A 21,334-nucleotide genomic window follows, 5' to 3' on the forward strand; every position below is an offset into this window, starting at 1 on the left:
CCAAGAAGCAAAGTGCTAACTTGCATCTGTTCCAGCATGTTCCCCTATAATTCCCTGCCATACGGCTGGAATTCTTCTCTTCAAGAGCTACATCAGCAGAATACTGACCGTTCCTCTTTAATAGATTGATCCAACTATCACAGAGCCCATATGGGAGCATATGAAGCCCCGGGTACATGAAGATTATATTCTGGATCAGATCATAAATATTTGGATTTTTGTTTAATTTGTAATAAATTTGTGACTTGTAGAATTTATTCTAGTGCAGAGGACCTGTACTTCCCCACCCCAAATGACCTAAACCCTTAAGTGGTTTTCAGAGCTTTCTATAGGTCCTTTGTATGGAGGTTAATTTTGCTCAAAATGACAGAGCAGGATCTGAGACTAGCAGGCGGTGAGCAGCAGTGCCAAAAGGTGGAGCAGGCCCTGAGGCAAGGAGCAAGTAACTAGAGCCAAATTCTGCCCGTTTGTTCAAGTACAGCTCCTTTTAATTTGTCCTTTAATATTAAATTACTTCTGCACTTTTTCTGCATTGAAAACATCTGCTGATTTGTGGTCGAATACCTATTGAGATTGAGGTACATAAGGAATTCAGGACTGGATTGAGAATTTGCCAGCACACAACCAGATGCTATTTTGCTAGTTCCACCAAATGAAATAACTGTATTATTAACAGTCCATCCTATCTGATTAAATATATAGCTGCTAAATCTTCTGCTGGACAGAGTCAATGAGTGTAATAAATTTGACCCTGAGTGCATGCAAAGAGCATTTCTGTTCAAAATAAGTATCCTAAAAAGAGTGTTAAATCAGTGGTAGCAAAAGTTATTTTAAAAATAATAAATATCCTGTAATGAATATTTTCCATATTCTAAAATTTGAAGGGGTCAGTTATCTTAAACTCTCAAGGAATAGTAGATTGTAGCACAGTGAGGAAAACAGCCAAACTGTCTGGACATATTCGTACTGAACTGTTCCCCAGGCCCTGCAACACACCATTTGTGTTACCTATTGTATTTGTGCTATGTTAATTGCTGAATTTTCAAAGCATTGCATAAACATTCATAAACACAGTTCAACTTGTGACAACACAGTTACATAACAGCCTCACTACTATGAAAACACAAACTTTCCATTTGCTGCCTAAGGAATACTAAAACCCTATGAATCAATTTCTGCTCTTGTTATCTCTCAGCAGCCTGCTGCTGGTGTGAGCACACACAATTCCAGTGACCACAAATGGTTTTGCCTGTGTTGAACTTTGTCTGGTAAAATTGTGCAAGTATAAATGCAGGATGACTTTGGCCCTCTGCCATCCGAATAAGTTTGTTTGTTTGTATGGGAGACCTTCACTCAAATTCTAGATGCCTACCTACTGCAAAAATGAAGGACAGAAGATAATCCTTAATACTTAAATCAGTTACATTATGCAGAGGTATATATTGTCTTGGACTATTCCTGTGACTGCACAGCACACTTAAAATTGTCAGTTGTAATGTAAAATGAGCTTCTTAATTACTACTACTTCTTCTGGCTTATTTCAATACAAAAGCGTTGTCATGCACACCTAGAATACGAAGTACTCTCGTTCTTAGTGCTCGCAATAGAAGAATGCAGTGCTACTTAGATTTATTAAATGTAAAACGCTTGCTATGGTAAGGATTTTAGTGCACCAGTCTCTCTCTTACAAACCCAGTATGTTTCTGGTTACTCTGATCAAGCTTTGAGGCCACTTTAATTAGAACTGATTCACTACAGGAAATTTGGAGGAAACTTTAGAGTCAGAGCTAGCTTTTAAATTAAAATGCTTCCTGTAATAAAAAGAAGAAAAAAGTATACTCAGTAAGTTTACATGTCAGAAAATTCACTGGAACTGTTTAAAATTAATTTGCATATTACCATTAAACACCACGGGAACTAAAATAAACATTGTTCTACTTATGGCATTTTTTTAATTGTTGAATGTGTTTGAGATATTTTTTTCCTAACACAATTAATGATTATCCTTCAGGCATGGAGACCCAGCTATTCTTTAATGTGTGGCAATTATAATCAGAAGGCATAAAAAGAGGAGTTTATATCTATTATGGGTGGGGTTGGGAGTTGCCCTACACTTCCCATTATAAGACATAATTTTTGGGTGCTTATAGCTGTCTCAGACTGTAATTGTTTGGCTGAAATTCCAGTTCATTCCTGGAGTGTCAAAAAGGAAGAGAAGATTGGAAGGAAGTTTGTCTAATGGATGGAGCAAAAGGACAAGAAAAATAGTGAGCTTATTTTTCTTCTCCTCCACACTGAGTGACCTAACACAAGTCAGTTTATGCTTCATTTTTATTTTCCTGCTGGCTCTACTGATTTGAGGTAACTCAGTTTTTTGGTTGCTTAATGTAATTCACTTACAACATGACTTTCAAAGGCTGTATGTGAACGGTCACAGTACTCAATGACTTTTTTCTGGAGTTCGGAAACAACCACATCTCTCACAATCTGTTATTAGGTGTTTGACACTTCCAGAATCCAAGACCGCTTGTGAAAATTGAGGCCATTATTCCTTTGCACCTCAATTTACCATCTGAAAGACGGATAATATATAATATGGGTGGCTTTCATGTTTAGGGTTTGCAGAGGTCTTTGAGAGGAAAGGAACAGTAAAATTGAAGCTGTTTAACTAAATTGGTAGAGAAAATAATTTCAATTTGGTACAGTCCCCAAGGCATCAAAACAATTCTGCCAGTACAAAGAGTGGTGTAGTAAATTTCGAGTCTTCCATGGGAAGAAGGGGTTGTCAAAAACTAAATTCCTGAAATTAAAATAATAAAAATAGGTACCTTATTTGTTAAGTCCCTTCCTGCCTTTCTATAGATTATTACGAAGCAAAATAAAATAAAAATAAACAAGATTGCCTACAAACATATTATTACTTTTCTGTGTCACCTTGAATAAGTCACTATTCTTCACTCCAGGAACTCCAAGTTATGGAGTCAAATGGAATTTTGTTTCTGTTAGTAATAGTAGTGGGTATATTTTTTCATTATGATTTTAATCTTGACTTTAAAAGAGCATTTACAAAATAACATGAAATTAGCTGAATTCCAAAGCTTTTTATGGTCAAATATTGTGTTTTGAATCAGAACTTTTAATTTAGAATGGATTTGGACTCCAGAAGCATGCCGGTAAACGTTTTGTAATGCAAGCACAAGGATCCAAAGAAAATCTCTTAAATAAGAAAAGTCATGGCTATAAAACAGAACATGGGAATAATCGTAAAAGGTAAAATGAACATATTTTTGTTATTTATTATGAGCCTGTTAATAAAATCATGATCTGTAAAGTCAAATATTAAAACTATTTCCCAGCAAAATTTTTGAGACAAGCTATTCCTAAAAATGCTTTCATAAGAGCATTGTTCAGTGTAACTATTAATTCTGACTAAAACAATTGGGCTACTTCTACGCTACTTTCCAGAAGATTGGCTTTCAAAAGAGCTCATCCAGTCAAAAAGTGGATTGAGCTTCTGATCTGCTCTTTCGAAAGACTGGTCCTCTCTTTTGAAGGAGTGCGTCCACACAGCACCAGCCGTTCTTTTGAAAGAACAGCCTAGGAAATGCCACAGATGGGGTCATGTGGCTGAAAGGCCCTTCTGGGGGCTGCAGCCAGACGCTCCCTTAAAGGGCCCCTCTTCACTCCTGTGTTGACAGCATGCGGGCTGCCTGTCATGGAACATCACAGGCGCAGAAGTTGGCGGTGCTATGGCCACCTCAGTGCCTGCTGCTGCGGGGTTCCCCTGCCCCTGCTGCTGACTTGCTCATGCCTCTGCAGCTGATAGAACACTGTGGTTTTAAGATGTGGCCAGACATAGGGAGTATATAGCTCTACTCACAGTGGTCAGCTGACTCTGCATGCCATCTGGCTGGTACCATGGAGGACTGCTCTTTCGAAAGAGCAGACGAGGAGCATCTACACACATTTTCTTTCGAAAGAAGCTTTCCGAAGAAGGTGGTCTTCCTGTAAGAGGAGTGGAAGTGTGTTTGAAAGGAGCACTGTGTTCTTTTGAAATTACTCTTGAAAGAACATGTTTTGATTATAGATGCTCTGAACACTTTCAAAAGAGCTCCTTCTTCCAAAAAATATTTTGAAAGAACATGATGGCCTTGGTGACACAGGGCCAAATTCTGCCTCCAGATATGTGGGAGCCTTTTGGAGGAATATACAAATAAGATTCTTGGGGCAAATACTTGTTTGTGCACACACCTAACATCACACAAAAAATGCTACATTTATATCTGCTTTGCTAGTTAGCCTGACAGTAGCCATTCTATGCCTGAGGGCCCTGTGCACTCTGCATGCCATGGAGGGTCTCTGCATCACAACAGCAGGGGAAGAAGTGGGAATGAACAGTACATTTTCTTAGCAAACAAACTCCTCATTTTGTCCTTTTTATGCTGCTTTCCACATGGTAAAATCCCTGAACCACATGTCAGAATGAAGCCTTCTTTCCCTCAGTCTTTCTGTGCTTTAGTGCCTTTTTCTCAGGGTACAGTCCAATATCTGTAAAGTAGCTTGAGATCTTTGGGGGGACAGTCTGGAAACAGAGTTTAGAAAAGATGTAGCAAATAACTTGCATCTACAGAAGATCTGACAATTTTTCGTTAAAATGGTTTTGCAGAAAACGAGAATAAATTCCAGCTGTTTGGCAATGTAGTATCAAAACTGGCATTATAAAATCCCTACTGTCCTAGTAGCCTAGACTTGTCTTTTTTTTTAAAAACAATGGGTCAAAGCCCTAATTCAAGGAAAGCTCCCATGGATACTGATAAATTAAAACTTTGGCCTAAATTTTCAAAAGTAACCAGCTAGAGTACCTCAGTTTTTGGTTGCCCAACTTTTGACACCTTAAGTGTGTGATTTTATTTATTTATTTATTTATTTTTATTTTTTCCCCAGAAACTGGATGCTCACATTTTCTGAGCAGCTGGACCGTGGCAGCACGGCTCCAGACAGTCTTTGTTGAGGAGAGATGCACGAAGGCAATCCTGATTCCACAGTAACAGGGCCCATATAAACACCTGAATAGTAGAGGAAGCCCCTTCATAAGATCACAACTTTATTTTTCAGTTGATCCTCAGTATTTTATGGCTGTGGACTTTCCCAGCTCTATCCCATTCAGTCTTAGCAGTGACCGTGAGATTACTATGGCCTTTTATCAGCCCATTATGAAATTATTGTGGTTCAAAGAACTACAGAACTTTCAATGCATCTATGGATAACTTTTCTACGACATATTATATTCCTCCCATGGTTTATTTAGAGGAAGGGAATTCCAGGGACTCTGGAGTTTCAGTAGCTTAGATTATTACTTAGCATAGACAGTGTGATTTTTTTTTTTTTTTTTTTTTTTTTTATACAGGAACTGTTGTATTTTGTTTGCTTGTTTTCCGTGTCCATCTGCCTTGTGATAATGGATCTAGCAACTGCAGCAGAATTACTGTGGTAACAGTGTAATCTCCATTATCATGAGTTAAAGCAAACTCTTTGTTATAGCCTGATGTAACTTCTCCTCCAGATTCTGCTCAAGAGATAATTTGGGCAAACTTTGTTTACAGTACTCTATTGTTTGGGGTGATGGAATTTGATCACTTTATTAGCTGTGCAAATCTCCCTCAATGATCTTTGATTTCAGAACTTGATTAAGCCCAGGAAGCAAGACTTACTATGTCTGAGATCAATAGCTATGCTTGGTTTGAGCCTCTGCTCAGACCTGATAGAAGATCTGTGCCTGATGAACTGATCAGCAGTACATGCCCATGAACAGAGGAAATGAAACTCAGAGGCATAGAATAAACTCTTTACCCACCTACAACAGAGGGTGAACTCTTTCACAGCGTACTGAAATCCTGGATCCTGAGGGAGCAGAGCCATTGCAAAATATCAGTCAGCTTGAGTGTCTCCAACATCTTGCTATCTATTTGTACAGTTAATGTTGGGAAGCTGAGCCAGTACTGTGAATGGCCTAAATTATTCCACCCCTAGTGAGGTTGGTGGGGGGGTGCATGTGCATGCACTCAACAAGGGATGGCAGGAATGTTATCCAGTTGTGCATGTGTGATAAAGTAAGAGCAGAGATTCAAGAGAGTGGTAGACTAAGTAAGGAAAGGAAAGGAAAAAGCCAGTGGCTTAGAGTAAGAAAGAGAGTAACTCAATCCAGTAACAGAGAGGGAGCTGTGCTAGTCTATATACTATCAAAACAAAAAAGCACTTAAGTAGCACTTTAAAGACGAATAAAATAATTTATTAGGTGATGAGCCTTTGTGGGACAGACCCACTTCTTCAGACTATAGCCATATGAGTCTGTTCCGGTATGCCTATGGTCTGAAGAAGTGGGTCTGTCCCACAAAAGCTCACCTAATAAATTATTTTGTTAGTCTTTAAAGTGCTACTTGACTGCTTTTTTGTTTCAGTCAAGTAAATGAAGGGGCTAGAATTAGATTTCCATATGCAGTTGCTGGTCTCCAAGCCAGTAGAGAGCACCTCATGTTGCTTTGCAGTTGTCATGAATGAATGCCGGTAAAGGGTTAAACCCAGAAAGAGTAGCTGTCTGTTAGCAAGCAGCCTGGTGAGCCGAAGGGAAGAGAGAGGGAAATGTTTGAATTGAAGCACTTGCCTACTGAAATCTTTCTTTGTGTGGCAGGAGGGGAGGCCCACAGATGTGTTAGGTCTGAGCAGGGCTTTAGGAATTCAGTAAATATCCAGGCCACAAGGAGATCTGGGCATTCAGAGGTGTAAGTAGAAAGGAAATGTTTAGTTAGATGCGATCAGGTTATTTTTTTTATTTTGGGTTTGGTGTGGGACTTCTCAGGCTGGCTGATGTACCCACCGTGCACTGGAACTTCTAAACTGATCTCAGGGAAGTAATTCTGTGTGCTTTAACCTACTTTGTTTTTTAATTGTCCTGTAACACCTAGCAACCAAGTACATTTTAGCATGTTTTGTTCATAAATCACTTTAAGGCAATGATTTGGTTCCTGTGCCCTAGAGAAGGGTCTGTGTATGTGCAGGCCTAAGACTGAAAGGTCACCTATCAGATTGTAGCTTACTTTCTTCCTCTTTGTGTTTGAGCTGTCTCCTAAAGGAGGGTTAAGAATTTTGGGTTATCCCACAGGGAGACATCCCAAGTGTGTCTTCCTGGGTTTTAAAGAGGGTTTTTCTCATTTGGGTGCTGCCAGCTATCTCCCAAGGTCCGGGAATCTGTGACCTTGCAAAGCTTTTAAGCAGAAACCTAGAGGGGCAAGGTATCTTTCAGGTCTCTTGTAGGTCCCCACCTTCTGCGCTCGGAGTGTCAGAGCGGGAATCAGCTGTGACAGCAGTGATCGGCCAGTTGCGATGGAAGAGAGCATGTGGGGGCTCGAGAAGAGTCCAGCCATTTTTGCTGGGTAAAATAATTACATGGAACTTCATTTTGGAGGCTGTAATACTTGGGGAGAGAAGCCTCCTCTGTGGGGTGGAGAATAAAAGAAACCTGGAAATCAAGACCATCACTAATCAGATTTATTTGGCACTATAAATAAAAGTTTTGCTTCACTATCACTTACCTAACAGGACGAATACCCTTGTGCAGCCTTTTTCACTACCAGAAATATATCTGGTAGCCTGGCCTGTATATGTCCTCTAAAATATTTAATGCTGTCCACATTCAAAATGCAAGCTGACAGAGCAGGGAGATTCCAGGCATTCTCCAGCCTGGGGTATTTTTACTGTCTTGAATATAAGTGTACCCACACTGGGTCAGATCAATGGTCTGCCTAGCTCAGTATCCTGTCTGTGCAAGATACTTTGGAGGGAATGAACAGAAAAGGGCAATTTCATATCCCCTGCCACCCAGCCCCAGCTCTTCTAGGAGGTTTGGGGACACCCTGTATATGGGGTTTAATCTCTGGCTATCTTGGCTAATAGCCATTGTTGGACCTCTACCCAGGAACTTGTCTAATACTTTGTTGAACGCAGTTATACTTTTTGCTTTCATAACATCCCCTGGAAACAAGTTCCACAGTAGTCTATGCGTTACATGGAAAAACACTTGCTTTTGTTTGTTTTAAATCTGGTGCCTGTTAAATTAATTGAAGAACCCCTAGTTCTTGTTATTGAAAGAGTAAATAACACTTTTTAACTTACTTTCTTCATGAGTTGATAGACCTCTACCATATCCTCTCTGTGATAACTTTTTTGTAACAGTTCCAGTCTTTTAAAATCTCTTTTAATGTGGAAGCTATTCCATATCTCTTAGCTATTTTGTTGCCCTTCTCAGTAACTTTTCAATTCTAATATTGTTTTTAAGAAGGGAAAACTGAGGCTGCATGCAGTGTTCAAGGGGTGGATTAAAAATGGGTTTATACAGTGGCATTATTGTATTTTTATCTTATCTATCCCTCCCCTAAAGATTTTAACATTCTGTTAGCTTTTTCACCTGTTGCTGCATGTTGAACAGTGTTTTTATATAGTTATTCATAACATCTCTTTTTTGAGTTGTATCACAGCTGATACTGTTCAACATCTTTATTAATGACCCGTGTGAGGGGATGGATTGCACCCTCAGCAAATTTGCAGATGGCACTAAGCTAGGGGGTCAGGCAGATACATTGGAGGATAGGGATAGGGTCCAGAGTGACCTAGACAAATTGGAGGACTGGGCCAGAACAAATCTGAGGTTCAACAAGGAGAAGTGCGGAGTCCTGCACTTAGGATGGAAGAATCCCGGTCACTGTTACAGGCCGGGGACTGACTAGCTAAGTAGCAGTGCAGCAGAAAAGGACCTGGGGATTATAGTGGATGAGAGGCTGGATATGAGTCAACAGTGTGCCTTGTAGCCAAGAAGGCTAATAGCATATTGAGGTGCATTAGGAGAAGCATTTCCAGCACAAATCAGAGAAGTTGTTATTCCCCTCTACTTGGCACTGGTGAGGCCTCATCTGGAGTACTGCATCCAGTTCTAGGTCCACTAGTATGGAAGGGATGTGGACACATTGGAGCAGGTTCAGCAGAGGGCAACAAAAATGATGAAGGGGCTGGAGCATGTGAGCTATGAAGAGAGGCCGAGAGATTTGGGCTTATTTAGCTTGCAGAAGAGAAAAGTGAGGGGCAATTTGATAGCAGCCTTCCACTTCCTGAAAGGGGTCTCTAAAGAGGATGGAGAGAGACTGTTCTCAGTAGTGACAGATGGCAGAACAAGGAACAATGGTCTGAAGTTACAGAGGGAGAGATTTAAGTTGGATATTAGGAAAAACTATTTCACTAGGAGGGTGGTGATGGCACTGGAATGCATTACTAAGAGAGGTGATGGACTCTTCATCCCTCAAAGTTTTTAAATCCTGGCTTGACATAGTCCTGCCTGGAATGATTTAATTGAGGGTGATCCTGCTTTAGGTGGTGGGTTGGACTAGAGACCCTCCTGAACTTCCTTTCAGTGCTAGAATTCTCTGCTCCTCCTTCTCCCCTAGCACTTCAAGTGCAGGTAATGGGGACCAGCTAGTAAAATAAATCACTGCTAGACCTTGTGTCTGAAGTTCTCAGACATAAGTTTTTCTAACTTCATTTCTCCCTGAAATCAACCAGTGGCCACCACACTGTGTACAAAATCTCCTCCCTAGGAATGAAATCACTTGGAATCTCTTCCCTGAGGGCACATCCTCCTTTTCCCATGGAGTTGGAAAGAAACAACAAGAGCACTATGCAAAAAATCATGCAGGGAGCTTTGAGCTCTCTCGCAACATGTCTGCTGCCAAGCACACATTTTTAAGCCCATACAGGACCTGAAAAATCAACCAATGTATGTTAACAAAGAAAAAGTACTTTTATTATTAAAACAAGACTATACTTGCAAGCATTGTAAATGGCTTGGTGTTTAAAAAAATAAACATTGAAGCAAAATAGGGGGATTTTTCCCTGGGTTAGATTCTTGGTTACAGGATAGAGCAAAAGGTGCAAAGAACCAGGTCAGACATAACTTTCAAACCCCCAAACACTGAAAACAATAAATCTTACATGACTGCCTAGACTTTTTCCTACTCTTACATTCTGATGGGCTCAAGAAATCTGTTCTGGAAGAGCTCATTTCTTCTCCTCTGTCTCTGAAAAGATCCCCCTCTTATCTCTGTTTTCTTTTCTGTTTTCTGCAGTGATTCAGTTTCAGGTTTGAATTTTTCCACTAACTCATGTTGTCTATTTGCCACCTTCCCCAAAAGCCCCTCCATCAGAGGCAAGTTAGCTTAACCCTTACCTAGCTCTTCGGGTAAGTTTTAGGCTTTCCTTTGCAGCTCCTATTCATAACAAGTGTTAACAGCTAATTTAGATCTCGTGTGTATGTATAGTTAGGATTTTTTTTTCTAGTGCTTGTTACTTTGCATTTCTAAACATTGAATTTCATCTGCCGGTTTGTTGTCCAGTCATCTGTCTTTTCCTAGTTGCTCCTCAAATTCTTTCTTAGTCATCTTTATTATACTTTAATTCTCAAGGTTTATGTTCCTTTCTGTTTTTTCCAATAGGACCTGATTTTTAAAGGATGACTTTTTGCTTCTAACTGCCCCTTTTCTCTGTATAGCCATTGAACTTTTTCAGTTCTGCTACTTTTTAGTTGATGTATACATTTAGTTAGTCTCTGTTATGGTTTTTTAAAATAGTCTCTGCTGTTTTCAGGCAGCTCACCAGATAATTTTCATTTTAATTTGTTTAACTAGCTTTCTCACTTTTGTACTTCCCCTTTTGGAAGTTAAATGCTATTCTGGAGGGCTTCTTTGGCATTTTCCCCCCTACAATGTTGTTAAATTTATTATTATATTACTGTGTGTTCATCTCTTCAACTAGATCTTGTGCTCTGCTTAGGGCAGAATCAACAAATCACCTCTCTTCTTGTGGGTTCCAGGAAAAGCTGTTCTACAAAGCAGTTATTTATGGTGTCTAGAAATTTTCTGTCCACATCCCTTTCTGAGGAACATATGCCCAGGGTAGTTTAAATCTCCTATTATTACCATATGCTGTACCTTTGTAGCCTCTCAGATTTCCCCATGCATTGTCACTATCCTGCTCAGGTGATTGATATTCTATTCCTATTACTATATTCCTGTTGAGCAAGAATGGAATTTCTATAGTGATTCTGTGGTACAACTTGATTCACTTGAGACTTTTATTTTGCTTGACACTGTGCTTTCTTTCACACACAGTGCGACTCATCCACTGGCACAACTTACTCTGTCATTCCTGTATGCTTTGTGTTCCCATCTCTCATTAACTATGCTCATTTCACCTAATTTCCATTATGTCTATTATATCAAAACTTATTTAATGCCAGGCATTCTAGTTCATGCATTTTAGTATTTAGACATCTGGCAGATGCATATAAGCAATTGCATATTTTGACAATTTTTAGCTTAGGTACAAATTGTTAATAGACGAATTAACCATATGGAACTATTTGCCAAGGATCATGAGAGATTATCCATCAGTGACAATTTTTAAGTGAAGGTTGGATGTCTTTCTATAATACATACTCTACAAATTATTTTGTGGCAGTTGTGGGACCTGTGCCACACTTCAGGTCAAAGTAAATGATTATACCAGTCCCTTCTGTCCTAAAACTATTGGTAGCTTGCCTTTATGTGTTATGTTCAAATGGAAATCTTTTACATTTGACTAGGTCTTAACTAGTATTTTACCAACTTCTGTCCTGCCTTCTTTAGTCTCCCTTTAGTAAGTTCATCACTAGGGAATATCTGTGTCTAAAACATGTGCTCCTTCTTTCCACCTTCTAGGAGCTCCACATGTTAACTCTCTAATGAAATACCATCCTAAAGCTGCAAATAGTCAATTGTAAAGTCTGCATGCTATTCACTATTGTCTGGGATACAGTCAGGGATAGGGGGGCACTGATGACTTTAGATATGGAATAGAGAACCAAAAAAGAGAGAAAATTGCCTAGAATCTGACCTTAAGTGGACCTGGGGAACAATTGGTCACTGTCCTGTTTATAACAGCTGTTAACATGTTTGAAGACTCCCTTTTATGTACCTTTATAGGTTAACTCATTTTGTGCATTAGCTTTTCTGATTTTACTCCTACATGCTCCTGCTACTCTTTTGTATTCCTTCTTTTCTACTTTTTGTAGGCTTTCTTTTTAATTTTTCAGGACTCTGAAGAGCTACAGGATGGATAGGCCAAAATTAATGGAAATTGGCCGCCTTGTTCTCATAGATCCTGGCCTTCTTTGAAAACTTTCAGATAGGTACCCTAGTCCTTCATCTCTGATATGGTTCCTCCTTCCACATGAGATTATGTACTAAAGAGAAGGGGCTAGAACCACAGAACTTTGGCTGTCTATTCATGCCTATTGTCATACTACCAGGAGGATATGGCCTCCTGACATTAATAATGAACACTGGTAGCTGGTAGAAAAATGAAATGCATCAACATCGTAATAAAACACTTTAACATAAAGTGGGAGAAATGACGTGGCTCTTTTATGCAAGGACTGGGATTTAAAAACGGGAAGGTTTTGTTTTTTTAAATTAGATGGTCATCTAAAAGTTATCTTCATGCAAGTTTTGTTTTATTGAAAACCAAAACAAAAACCAGCATAGAGAGTCAAGACATTGTCAAAAGTCTTGAGTGAGCCTGATGAAAGGGATGAGCATGCTGGTTCTTTCCTACTTTCTTAGTTTCTGTTTTGTCCTTTTCGGGTTTTTTTAATTCCCTCTTCAAAGACCTCAGCATTTTTCATTCGTATATTTTGGGGAGGGGATGGAGCAGGGGGAGGGAGGTTTATGTTCAGATTTGCCTGGATACCATTTAGAGAGATCCTTAAGATTCAGAACTGTGTGTAAACAGTTAAAACTACTGTGAAACTAGAGCAGCTCAGCATACCTTTAATTGTTAGATAATGCATTCCTGAAAGTCTGGGCATTATTTAACATTTGTATATATGGGTCAAGCAAAAAAAAGTTTAGTCTAAATTTACAATGATTTGTATGTTTAAGGGAATACACTGATTCAAAGTGTTTCTTTTGCTTGCCCCATCTCTTTTATTTCTTGGTATTTTACTGAGTTATTAAATTTTTTCAAGTGATTTTCTGAAAATTTTATGTCAAAAATAATATAACCCCATTGCTGCATGCACAAAACATAAATGTTCAGTTACTCTCATACACTTTAAACAAGTTAAATCCTAATATAAACAACAATAAAGATGCATTTTCACAAAAGCAGATGCATGCAGGTTTAAATTAAATATTACAGATATCTCTTAAACTAGTCACTGTGCTTCCTAAGTAAATAATGGAAACTCCTTCAGCTGAAATTGCAAGAAGTAGATTGGATTAAACACTAGGAAACATGATATAGACTGGTTTATCTAAAAGTTTTTTCCATTGATAGCTCTACACTTCAGTGATATTGGATCTGATGAGTATTATGCTGAAACCAGTGTTTCTGTAGCATCTTTTAAAGCTTTAAAATGCCTTTTCATAGTAACTTGATGAGGCTTCCGTCTTTCTTTAGTTTGTAAAGGTGAACGTTTTTCCTACACAAGTTCTTCTGTGGTGTTTTCACACAGACGCTGTGTGTGCCCTACCTGGTAACAGAACTTTTTAATAACTTTATCAAAATTATCATTGATAAATGGGGTGTTTACCATGTATGTCAGTGTTATGATATTTATATAAATGTGGTATATTTTTTGTTTTTGATCCTCTCCTGGATAATCAAAGGAAGAATAATGCTGACAGCTGTTTTATCAGGGAGACAGTTTTACAAATCAGACATAGGGAACATTGTCGCCCACACTAGCATTAAACTATTACAAAGAAATAGAACTATTAATTTTCTTATTACTTTTCTCCTAAATGGATGTTTTTAAATGTCCAAGACCCATCAAACTAAAGAGAAAAAATAAAGGTAGATTTTTTTCACTGTACATAAAGCCATTCAATCTGCAGTCTGTCCGTTCCCACTGCCATCTGATAGGATTAGTATCTTACTGCCATCCTCCTCAGTTCTATTTTTGGAGGGCAGTCTTTTGGGCAACAGACAGAGCAGGTTAACAAGCCATCTGTTCATAACAACTTGTTCAGTTTTTTTAGTTGACTGCTTCGTAAAGAAGAGCACAAGTCTCCTCACTCATGCCTTCCCCTATCCCAATTTGCCCAAAATCTCATGCTTGCAGAATAAGTTTTCAAAGTTGGGTGTAAACCAAGTAGTCTCTTAAATCCATATTTAGACACCTAAATGAAATGGCTTGATTTTTGTTTTAGAATGTGGAGCACTCTCCAAATTCCATTGACGTTAAAAATCGGGACACATTCTTTTAGGTACCTAGAATGGTTTTAGGAGCTCAACTTCTAAGCACCTAATTTAAAAACTGCTGATCTTTGTGTATTTGCTTACCTTAGATCTATGGCTTTCAGACTGGTCTGAAAACCACCAGCAGTGTGTGGAGTTCTTTGTGGAGCCCTCATCTGTAAATGTTTTTAGAGGCAAGCAATAGAACTGGGCTACTGTATGGGGAGGTTGATCCATGAGAGGTTAAAAATCTTCCAAAACTGCCTGCAAAATTAAAACATTGAATCATTAGCTGCATTAGATGGTTGCCATTGCGAGAAGGTTAGAACACTATCCTGATTCTGGATACCAGGCGAGGACATGAGCAGGGAGAAAATCTGGAGGGTTTTTTCATTGTTTTGGTTTGGTTTTTAGTGTCATAATGAAGAAGAAGATACCTTTTCTTCATTGTTATAAGAATCCTGGTTGAGTCATAGGAGCAGAGCTCTAGAAAATGGGGAATAAGGGAGGCTTCCTTTGCCTTCCTTTCCTGGGTGTATTTGTTTAACATAAGGCATTTGTGTTACTAATGAAGAAAAGTCAATTATTAACCACTCTACCTCATTTTCTATTTGTGCTGACTTTTTTCCCAACCAGAAAACTAATTTTTCCTGTCTTTCTCAACTGGAAATGTGCTGATTTTCTCCCTCTCCTCAAACCTACTAATCTTGTATTAAAGACACTTTGAATCTGTGTTGCCTATTTGCCAACCTTTGGCAAATTATTTTCCTTGTAAGGTGGCTTGCTGTAGTCTCCCCTTTTTCCAACCATCCATCCATCCTCCTTCCTTGTCTTCCTCCCACATTTTGAGGGTGATTATGAAAGCTCTCAGACTGAGGCAGTAGGCAGCCCTTCATCTTAGGTGAGACTAGTTGGTTTTAGAGCCCATTACTTGGTATTAGGTGAGTCGTATTATCATACTAATTACCGAATCTGTTAGGCATTTGAATTACAGCCACCATCTCTGTGACCTCCTTGTTTGCAGTTAACTTCTCATGTGTCTGAAAATGAATGTTCTTTCTTGTTTCCAGCCACTGATGTAGCTCCCTCAGTACACATTTAAAGCCTCGTTCTGCGCCAGTGAAGCTTGCTTGCTTATTTTTGAATGTTTAATAACTCCACTGGTGCACCTGACCATTTTCGTTGATTACATTTGGGACTTTGCATCAGTTCTGCTTCTGTTTGGAGCCCCCCACCCCTTGAAGTCTGGAAACGTGTACTGAGACTGGAACATCTGTTGTCAAATGGATCGTTCATGGACGAGTTAGTTTGCTAATATAACAGCTGTAGAAGGTGTATTGAATTGGGATACTTGATTTTATTCTGGGTGCAGTGGCCAAATTTTGTACCCTACTTTTCAAAGCAAATACCTTTTTAGTGGTTTACCTTGAAATGTCATCATTGTATCAGTTAAGAAAAATCCTTTTAAATATAAATCCTTCTATAAGCCATTCCTCACAATCTCAGCTAATACATAAGCTCTTTTGGGAGACAGCCAAATCATTGCTAACCATTCAGATTCCTGTCGAATTTCATGGCAAGACCCAGAAGAAGTGGCATGGCCTTCCTGCCTATAGATGTTAGAGAGGATCTTTATTTTTAAATCTCAGTAGAAAAGTTGTCTCCAATTACTTCAAAGGGATAAACTACAAAGAGCCACATGACTGCCTATTATGGCCTCACTGTGTTCTCTCTGACTGAACCATCAAGCAGATTCAACACACTTGCTATTCTGTCTGAATGATTGTTCCTTCCTCAGTGAACAATCGGTGTCACACATACAGAATGGGAAAGGACTGCCTAGGAATGAGTACAGCAGAAAGGGATCTAGGGGTTATAGTGGACCACAAGTTAAATATGAGTCAACAGTGTGATGCTGTTGCAAAAAAAGCAAACATGATTCTAGGATGCATAAACAGGCGTGTTTGTGAACAAAACACGAGAAGTCATTCTCCCACTCTACTCTGTGCTGGTTAGGCCTCAGCTGGAGTATTGTGTCCAGTTCTGGGCACCGCAGTTCAGGAAGGATGTGGAGAAATTGGAGAGGGTCCAGAGGAGAGCAATGAGAATGATCAAAGGTCTAGAGAACATGACCTATGAAGGAAGGCTGAGAGAATTGGGCTTGTTTAGTTTGGAAAAGAGAAGATTGAGGGGGGACATGATGGCAGTTTTCAGGTATCTAAAAGGGTGTCATAAGGCAGAGGGAGGGAACTTGTTCTTCCTTGCCTCTGAGGATAGAACAAGAGGCAATGGACTTAAATTGCAGCAGGGGAGGTTCAAGTTGGACATTAGGAAAAAGTTCCTAACTGTCAGGGTGATCAAACACTGGAACAAATTGCCAAGGGAGGTGGTAGAATCTCCATCACTGGAGATATTTAAGAAGAGGTTAGATAGATGGCTTTCAGGGATGGTCTAGAAAGTGCTTGGTCCTGCCGTGGGGGCAGGGGGCTGGACTCGATGGCCTCTTGAGGTCCCTTCCAGTCCTACTATTCTATGATTCTATGAAATTGTTTAAAAAAAAAAAAAAGTTTCACCCAGGGGAGATAACTGGCTGTAAAGATGCAGGGTACAGCATGGAGCGGTCTAGTCAGTAAAGTAGCTGTCTCCTGACAATAGGCCCTTTTAGGCCTTTTTTGACTGGGGACAAAATAAAGGCAGTGTTTTAGTATAAGAACCCTTTATTTTCAATATTGAAATGAAACTAGCTGAAACTGAACCCTAAGATACTTCACAGTATTACTAGCGCTCTGCCTTGCTTTAGTTTGAAAAGGTGGCCAGTTTTATTGGATTAATGCAAGTCCAGTGAAAGAACTGGGTAGCTGTGCACTGCAAGCAAAAGACTTTCTGGAAAGTGTGCTTTGCAACACCTTTTATCTCATTTGAAATTAACGGGAGTTCTGCTGTTGTCTTTAATGGGAGCAGGACCAATGCGTTAGGCAGCAATCCTGCAATGAATCAATGCTTTTGAGAGGGCCTATTTGTCATAACGGAGGGGACAATGAGCATCCTGCCATCATAAAACAAAAACATTTAAAAAAAAAATAGTACAATAGTGTTGACTGTTTCCAAAGCCAGAAGTTTGGATAGCAAAGTAATGTCGATATCTGCTTGCAATGTTTTTCTATTCTGGGACTCTCAGGGTGGGGTTTCATGTTTGTGGTAATTCTGATTTCTGTATCAAAATTTATCATGAATAAAAAGATGGTGCATTTTTCTTTCAAATTGCTAACCCTGCAAACCCAGGCCACAAGGGAAGTTGTTTTTTTTCTGATTCATGCAATAATACAGCTCTTCCAGCCAGAACATAGATCTGCAGAGCCAATACGATCATCCACAGGAGTAAAAATTAATTTAACTTGTCAGTTAAATAATATATTAGACTCTGAATCCTCAAAGTGAGCAGATTCCTGCAGTGAAATGTCATTTTTAGTGTAAGCAACACTTTCAGATACGATTGCAGTTCATAAACTGGGAAAGAAACCAATTCTCTCCTCCTTCCCTCTGAATCAGGCATTTTAAGAAAAGTCAAGCAACACGGTAGAAAAAATCATGACTGAAGCAAGCAGATCAGACTCTGAGTATCATCAGTGATGAGATCTGATGAGTAAGGGTGTTCTTTTTTTTATGTAATCCCTTTTCAGAGTGGAACCTTTACTTTAAATTAGGTCATGAAGTATGTGACTTTGTTTGCCGAACCAGATTTTTAAAATCTTGGAGCAAAACCTGACCCAGAAGAGTAATCTCTCTGCACGTTACTAATCATTTATCTGTTTTTATCACTCTGGCAATGCAAAATTTAACTGACTACATATGCCGCTTGTTTAGATGAGCTGGAGAGTTTAATGTTATTTGTGGCTGCCTGAATGACTGCAAATACCTCTTAAAATCACAAAGTAGCCAATTCATGGTGGTTTTAAACAGGAGAGAGTGTGGGATCACTTTTTAAAATAAGGACAGTTTTTTCCATTTATTTCTTCATTTATTCAAGTCTTTTTGCTTCAGTAAGAACAAGCTGTGTTTAGCTTATTGGGTCACTAACTAATTGTGTTCTGCACTAGTTGCCTTCAGCTTATTTAATGTTGCTGATTTAGGTCTTTGCTAACTTTTTTCCAAATTATATAATTTGTTTTCCAGCTCCCCTGAATCTTGTGATTTTTTTTTTTTAATAAAAGGTGATTGAAATTATAGTTTCATATAGTACATTTCTGATCTCCTCTCCACTGATTTTACCAACTCAACTTACGTGCTAGACTCAAGGCGTGATCTGAAATACACAGTTTTGAGAGTACAGTAGTAACTTGTAGGCTTTACCTGTCAGAGGAGAGGTAGCAAAAAACATTTATTTCATCAGGATCAGTCAGCAAATGTGTTTGTCAGCAAATATTCATTTATATTATGGAAAAATATAGGGACATAGTCAAAGATCATGGCCCCATAGTGCTTGGCACAAATAAAAACTTAAAAAATGGCACTTTCCCCAAAGACATTAGTCTCAGGCTACATGTACTCTGTGAGCTCGGAATGTGATTTCATTGCTTATGTACACAATATTATTCTACTGCTCACCAATCTACCAAGTATAAATAACAGGGTAATCACAGTGATATGGTTAGCAGCAGCAGAGATATGGTTTAGTCTTGATGAGCATATACTCACTGGTTTCAGACAAACTTGTAGTTGTCATGGCTGAGCAACGTCTCTGCTGCCGCTACCCATGCTATCATAGGTACACTGCTGTTTATACTCAAGCTAGCTCAATGACAGCATAAATATGTGTACAAAATCCATTGCCTTAGAACACAATGGTGCTGATGCTAAAGAGGAATATGTCCATGACATGATGTGCTGGACTAGACCCAAAGACTCCCCTCCTGGAGACCACAGGATTCTGGCACACCAATCTGAGGAAAGGAGCAGTGAAGATGTCCTCCAAGGAGGATGGAGTGGCTGCAGGGGAAGCAGCCAATCAGGACCCAAGAAGGTCATATAAAAGGAGCTGCAGAACAGAGCAGTAGTTAGCTGCATGCAGCTTGAGGAGTGGAGACCAGCTGTCTGTCTGATGTAAAGAGCAGCAGGTCCTTGAAAAGGTCAGTGTGGGCAGCCTGATTTCAGAGGGCTACTGATCACAGAACTTGTTCAGACAACATGAGATTCTGAGATGGGCCCGGCTGGCCTGGCTATAGATTGAGTTCAAGGAGGGCTACTGAAAAGAACCCTGGCTGGGTGTGGGAAGGAGGCGGTGACTGAGGGAAGGAGCCTTAAACTACAAACCCCTACCAGTGCCTAGAAAAAACATGGACAAGATATCTTTGAAGGGCGGGGAGGGCAGCACGTTTGGCTCTTCTGGAGGCCTGAGACCCTCCAAGAGAAACATCAGCTCAGAATGATGTGAGACACACATGCTAAAGTGACACGTATTATTACTTCACTTTGGGAAATAGTGAACCAAACTATTGGGTAAACATTGAAATCATTTGCAAAATGTGTGTGTGGGTATATGCATTTTCACAAGCAATTCTCTATTCATTGTTTTCTCAATCATATTTCAGACATCATACTGAATAACTTATCTTTTGAATTAATAGGTACCAGTCTCATACAGACATCTAGCACAATACACCTCAAGGGGAGGATGGGTGGGTACAGCTCAAGGTCATCCGTACCAGGCAGATGTGTAACTTGAAAGAAGTCAGTTCCTAGTGTTTTATTTTTGAGACCATGAAGAATGTATATTTTGTTTTTTTTTTTTTTCATTTTGTGGTTATTCTCCATATGTCTCAGGAGCAAAAACGGTTAGCATCCTATCTAAATTAGCCAGTTTCTATGCAAAACATGTTTGCAATGTTCTTGTGTCTGTTGGTCCTGAAACATTAGAGAGAAGAGTTGGGTGAAGTAATATCTGTTATTAGACCAACTTGTCTTGGTGAAAGAAACATATTTTCAAGCTCCACAGAACTCTTCTTTGTGTCACCAGCTGAAGCTGGTCCAATGAAAGATATTACTTCTGCCACCTTGTATCTCTGTACAAAATATTATTTCTAGAAAAAGGGAGGAACCAATACCTATTCATCTATTGGTGCCTTTCAAGCTTCTTTATTTTTTAAATGGGCACATGGATGAGCTCCATTTGCTGCAAAACTACCTTTCTAGCGAGGAGGTTTTCTTATGATCACCTCTAGATTCGTCACAAATCACCCTCCTAAGTGGCACTTGATGAAGCTGTTTGTCCAAGGTCTGTTTCTTAGGACTAGAATGGTGAAAGGATCAAAGCAGAGAACACAAAATCAATTAATATTTGCCGGGAAAAGATGAGGGCAATGAAATGTAAGACGAGCAGCAATTAATTGTCACATTGCGAGGATAAAAGCATAAGACCGCACAATGGGTAACACATGAAGCAGGGAGAAGTGATTGAAAAATGGCTAGAATTAGTTGAAAAGAGGAAAATTCTGCATGAATATCTGAAATAACTTCCTGGCTGCATGACCTACGAGGCTCTGACATAGTTGCAATCTAAGGTCCTAATCCTGCAGTGGAAGTACTCGCATGCATGTTTGCTCATGTGTGGCACAGGTCTATGGTGGTAGCTCTGAGAGGAAAACATTCAATTCTTCATGAGGTAGGTCATCTAGAGTGGCCCAAATCTTGAGGTCCTTAGTCAGTTTTGACTCCGCCTATTCTTCGGAAAACTTCCATTGAAGCTAATATACATTTGCTTGAGTAATGTCTAAGTGGTAGTAATTGAGAGCTTTCTTGTGTCTCGACATCTGTACATTGATCTTCTTCTGCACAATCACCCTCTTCTTGCTTGGCTTCATGGCAACATAACTGCCCCTTCTCACTCCTTGGGCGCTCTGTTAGGTTGAGTGATCTGCACTGATACTGGGAGGACAAAGGGTGAATGAGGCATACAGGGCTTGCTAGAGTGGGAGGATGCAAACATGTCTCCTGTTTTTGCCAGGTGGAGTTTGTCACA

General features: G+C 39.5%; 1 protein-coding gene across 11 annotated transcripts in view; it reads left to right on the forward strand.

Annotated features, from left to right (window-relative positions):
• Nucleotides 1–21,334, forward strand: part of IRAG1 (inositol 1,4,5-triphosphate receptor associated 1) — a 155,382-nt gene that overhangs the window by 11,952 nt on the left and 122,096 nt on the right. For 2 of the 11 annotated variants that reach the window (XM_074997388.1, XM_074997392.1), the window contains exons 3-4: nucleotides 2,187–2,267; nucleotides 3,146–3,270. The exons of the other annotated variants lie outside the window; for them this stretch is intronic. Coding sequence is in view for 1 of the 2 variants with exons in the window: in XM_074997392.1 (XP_074853493.1) it covers nucleotides 3,188–3,270 (83 nt within the window). In the remaining variant the exon portion in view is untranslated. The remainder of the gene's footprint in view (nucleotides 1–2,186; nucleotides 2,268–3,145; nucleotides 3,271–21,334) is intronic. 11 annotated transcript variants of the gene reach the window in all.

The sequence above is a fragment of the Carettochelys insculpta genome, chromosome 6 (assembly GCF_033958435.1).
Source record: "Carettochelys insculpta isolate YL-2023 chromosome 6, ASM3395843v1, whole genome shotgun sequence".
NCBI classification, from domain to species: Eukaryota; Metazoa; Chordata; order Testudines; family Carettochelyidae; genus Carettochelys; species Carettochelys insculpta.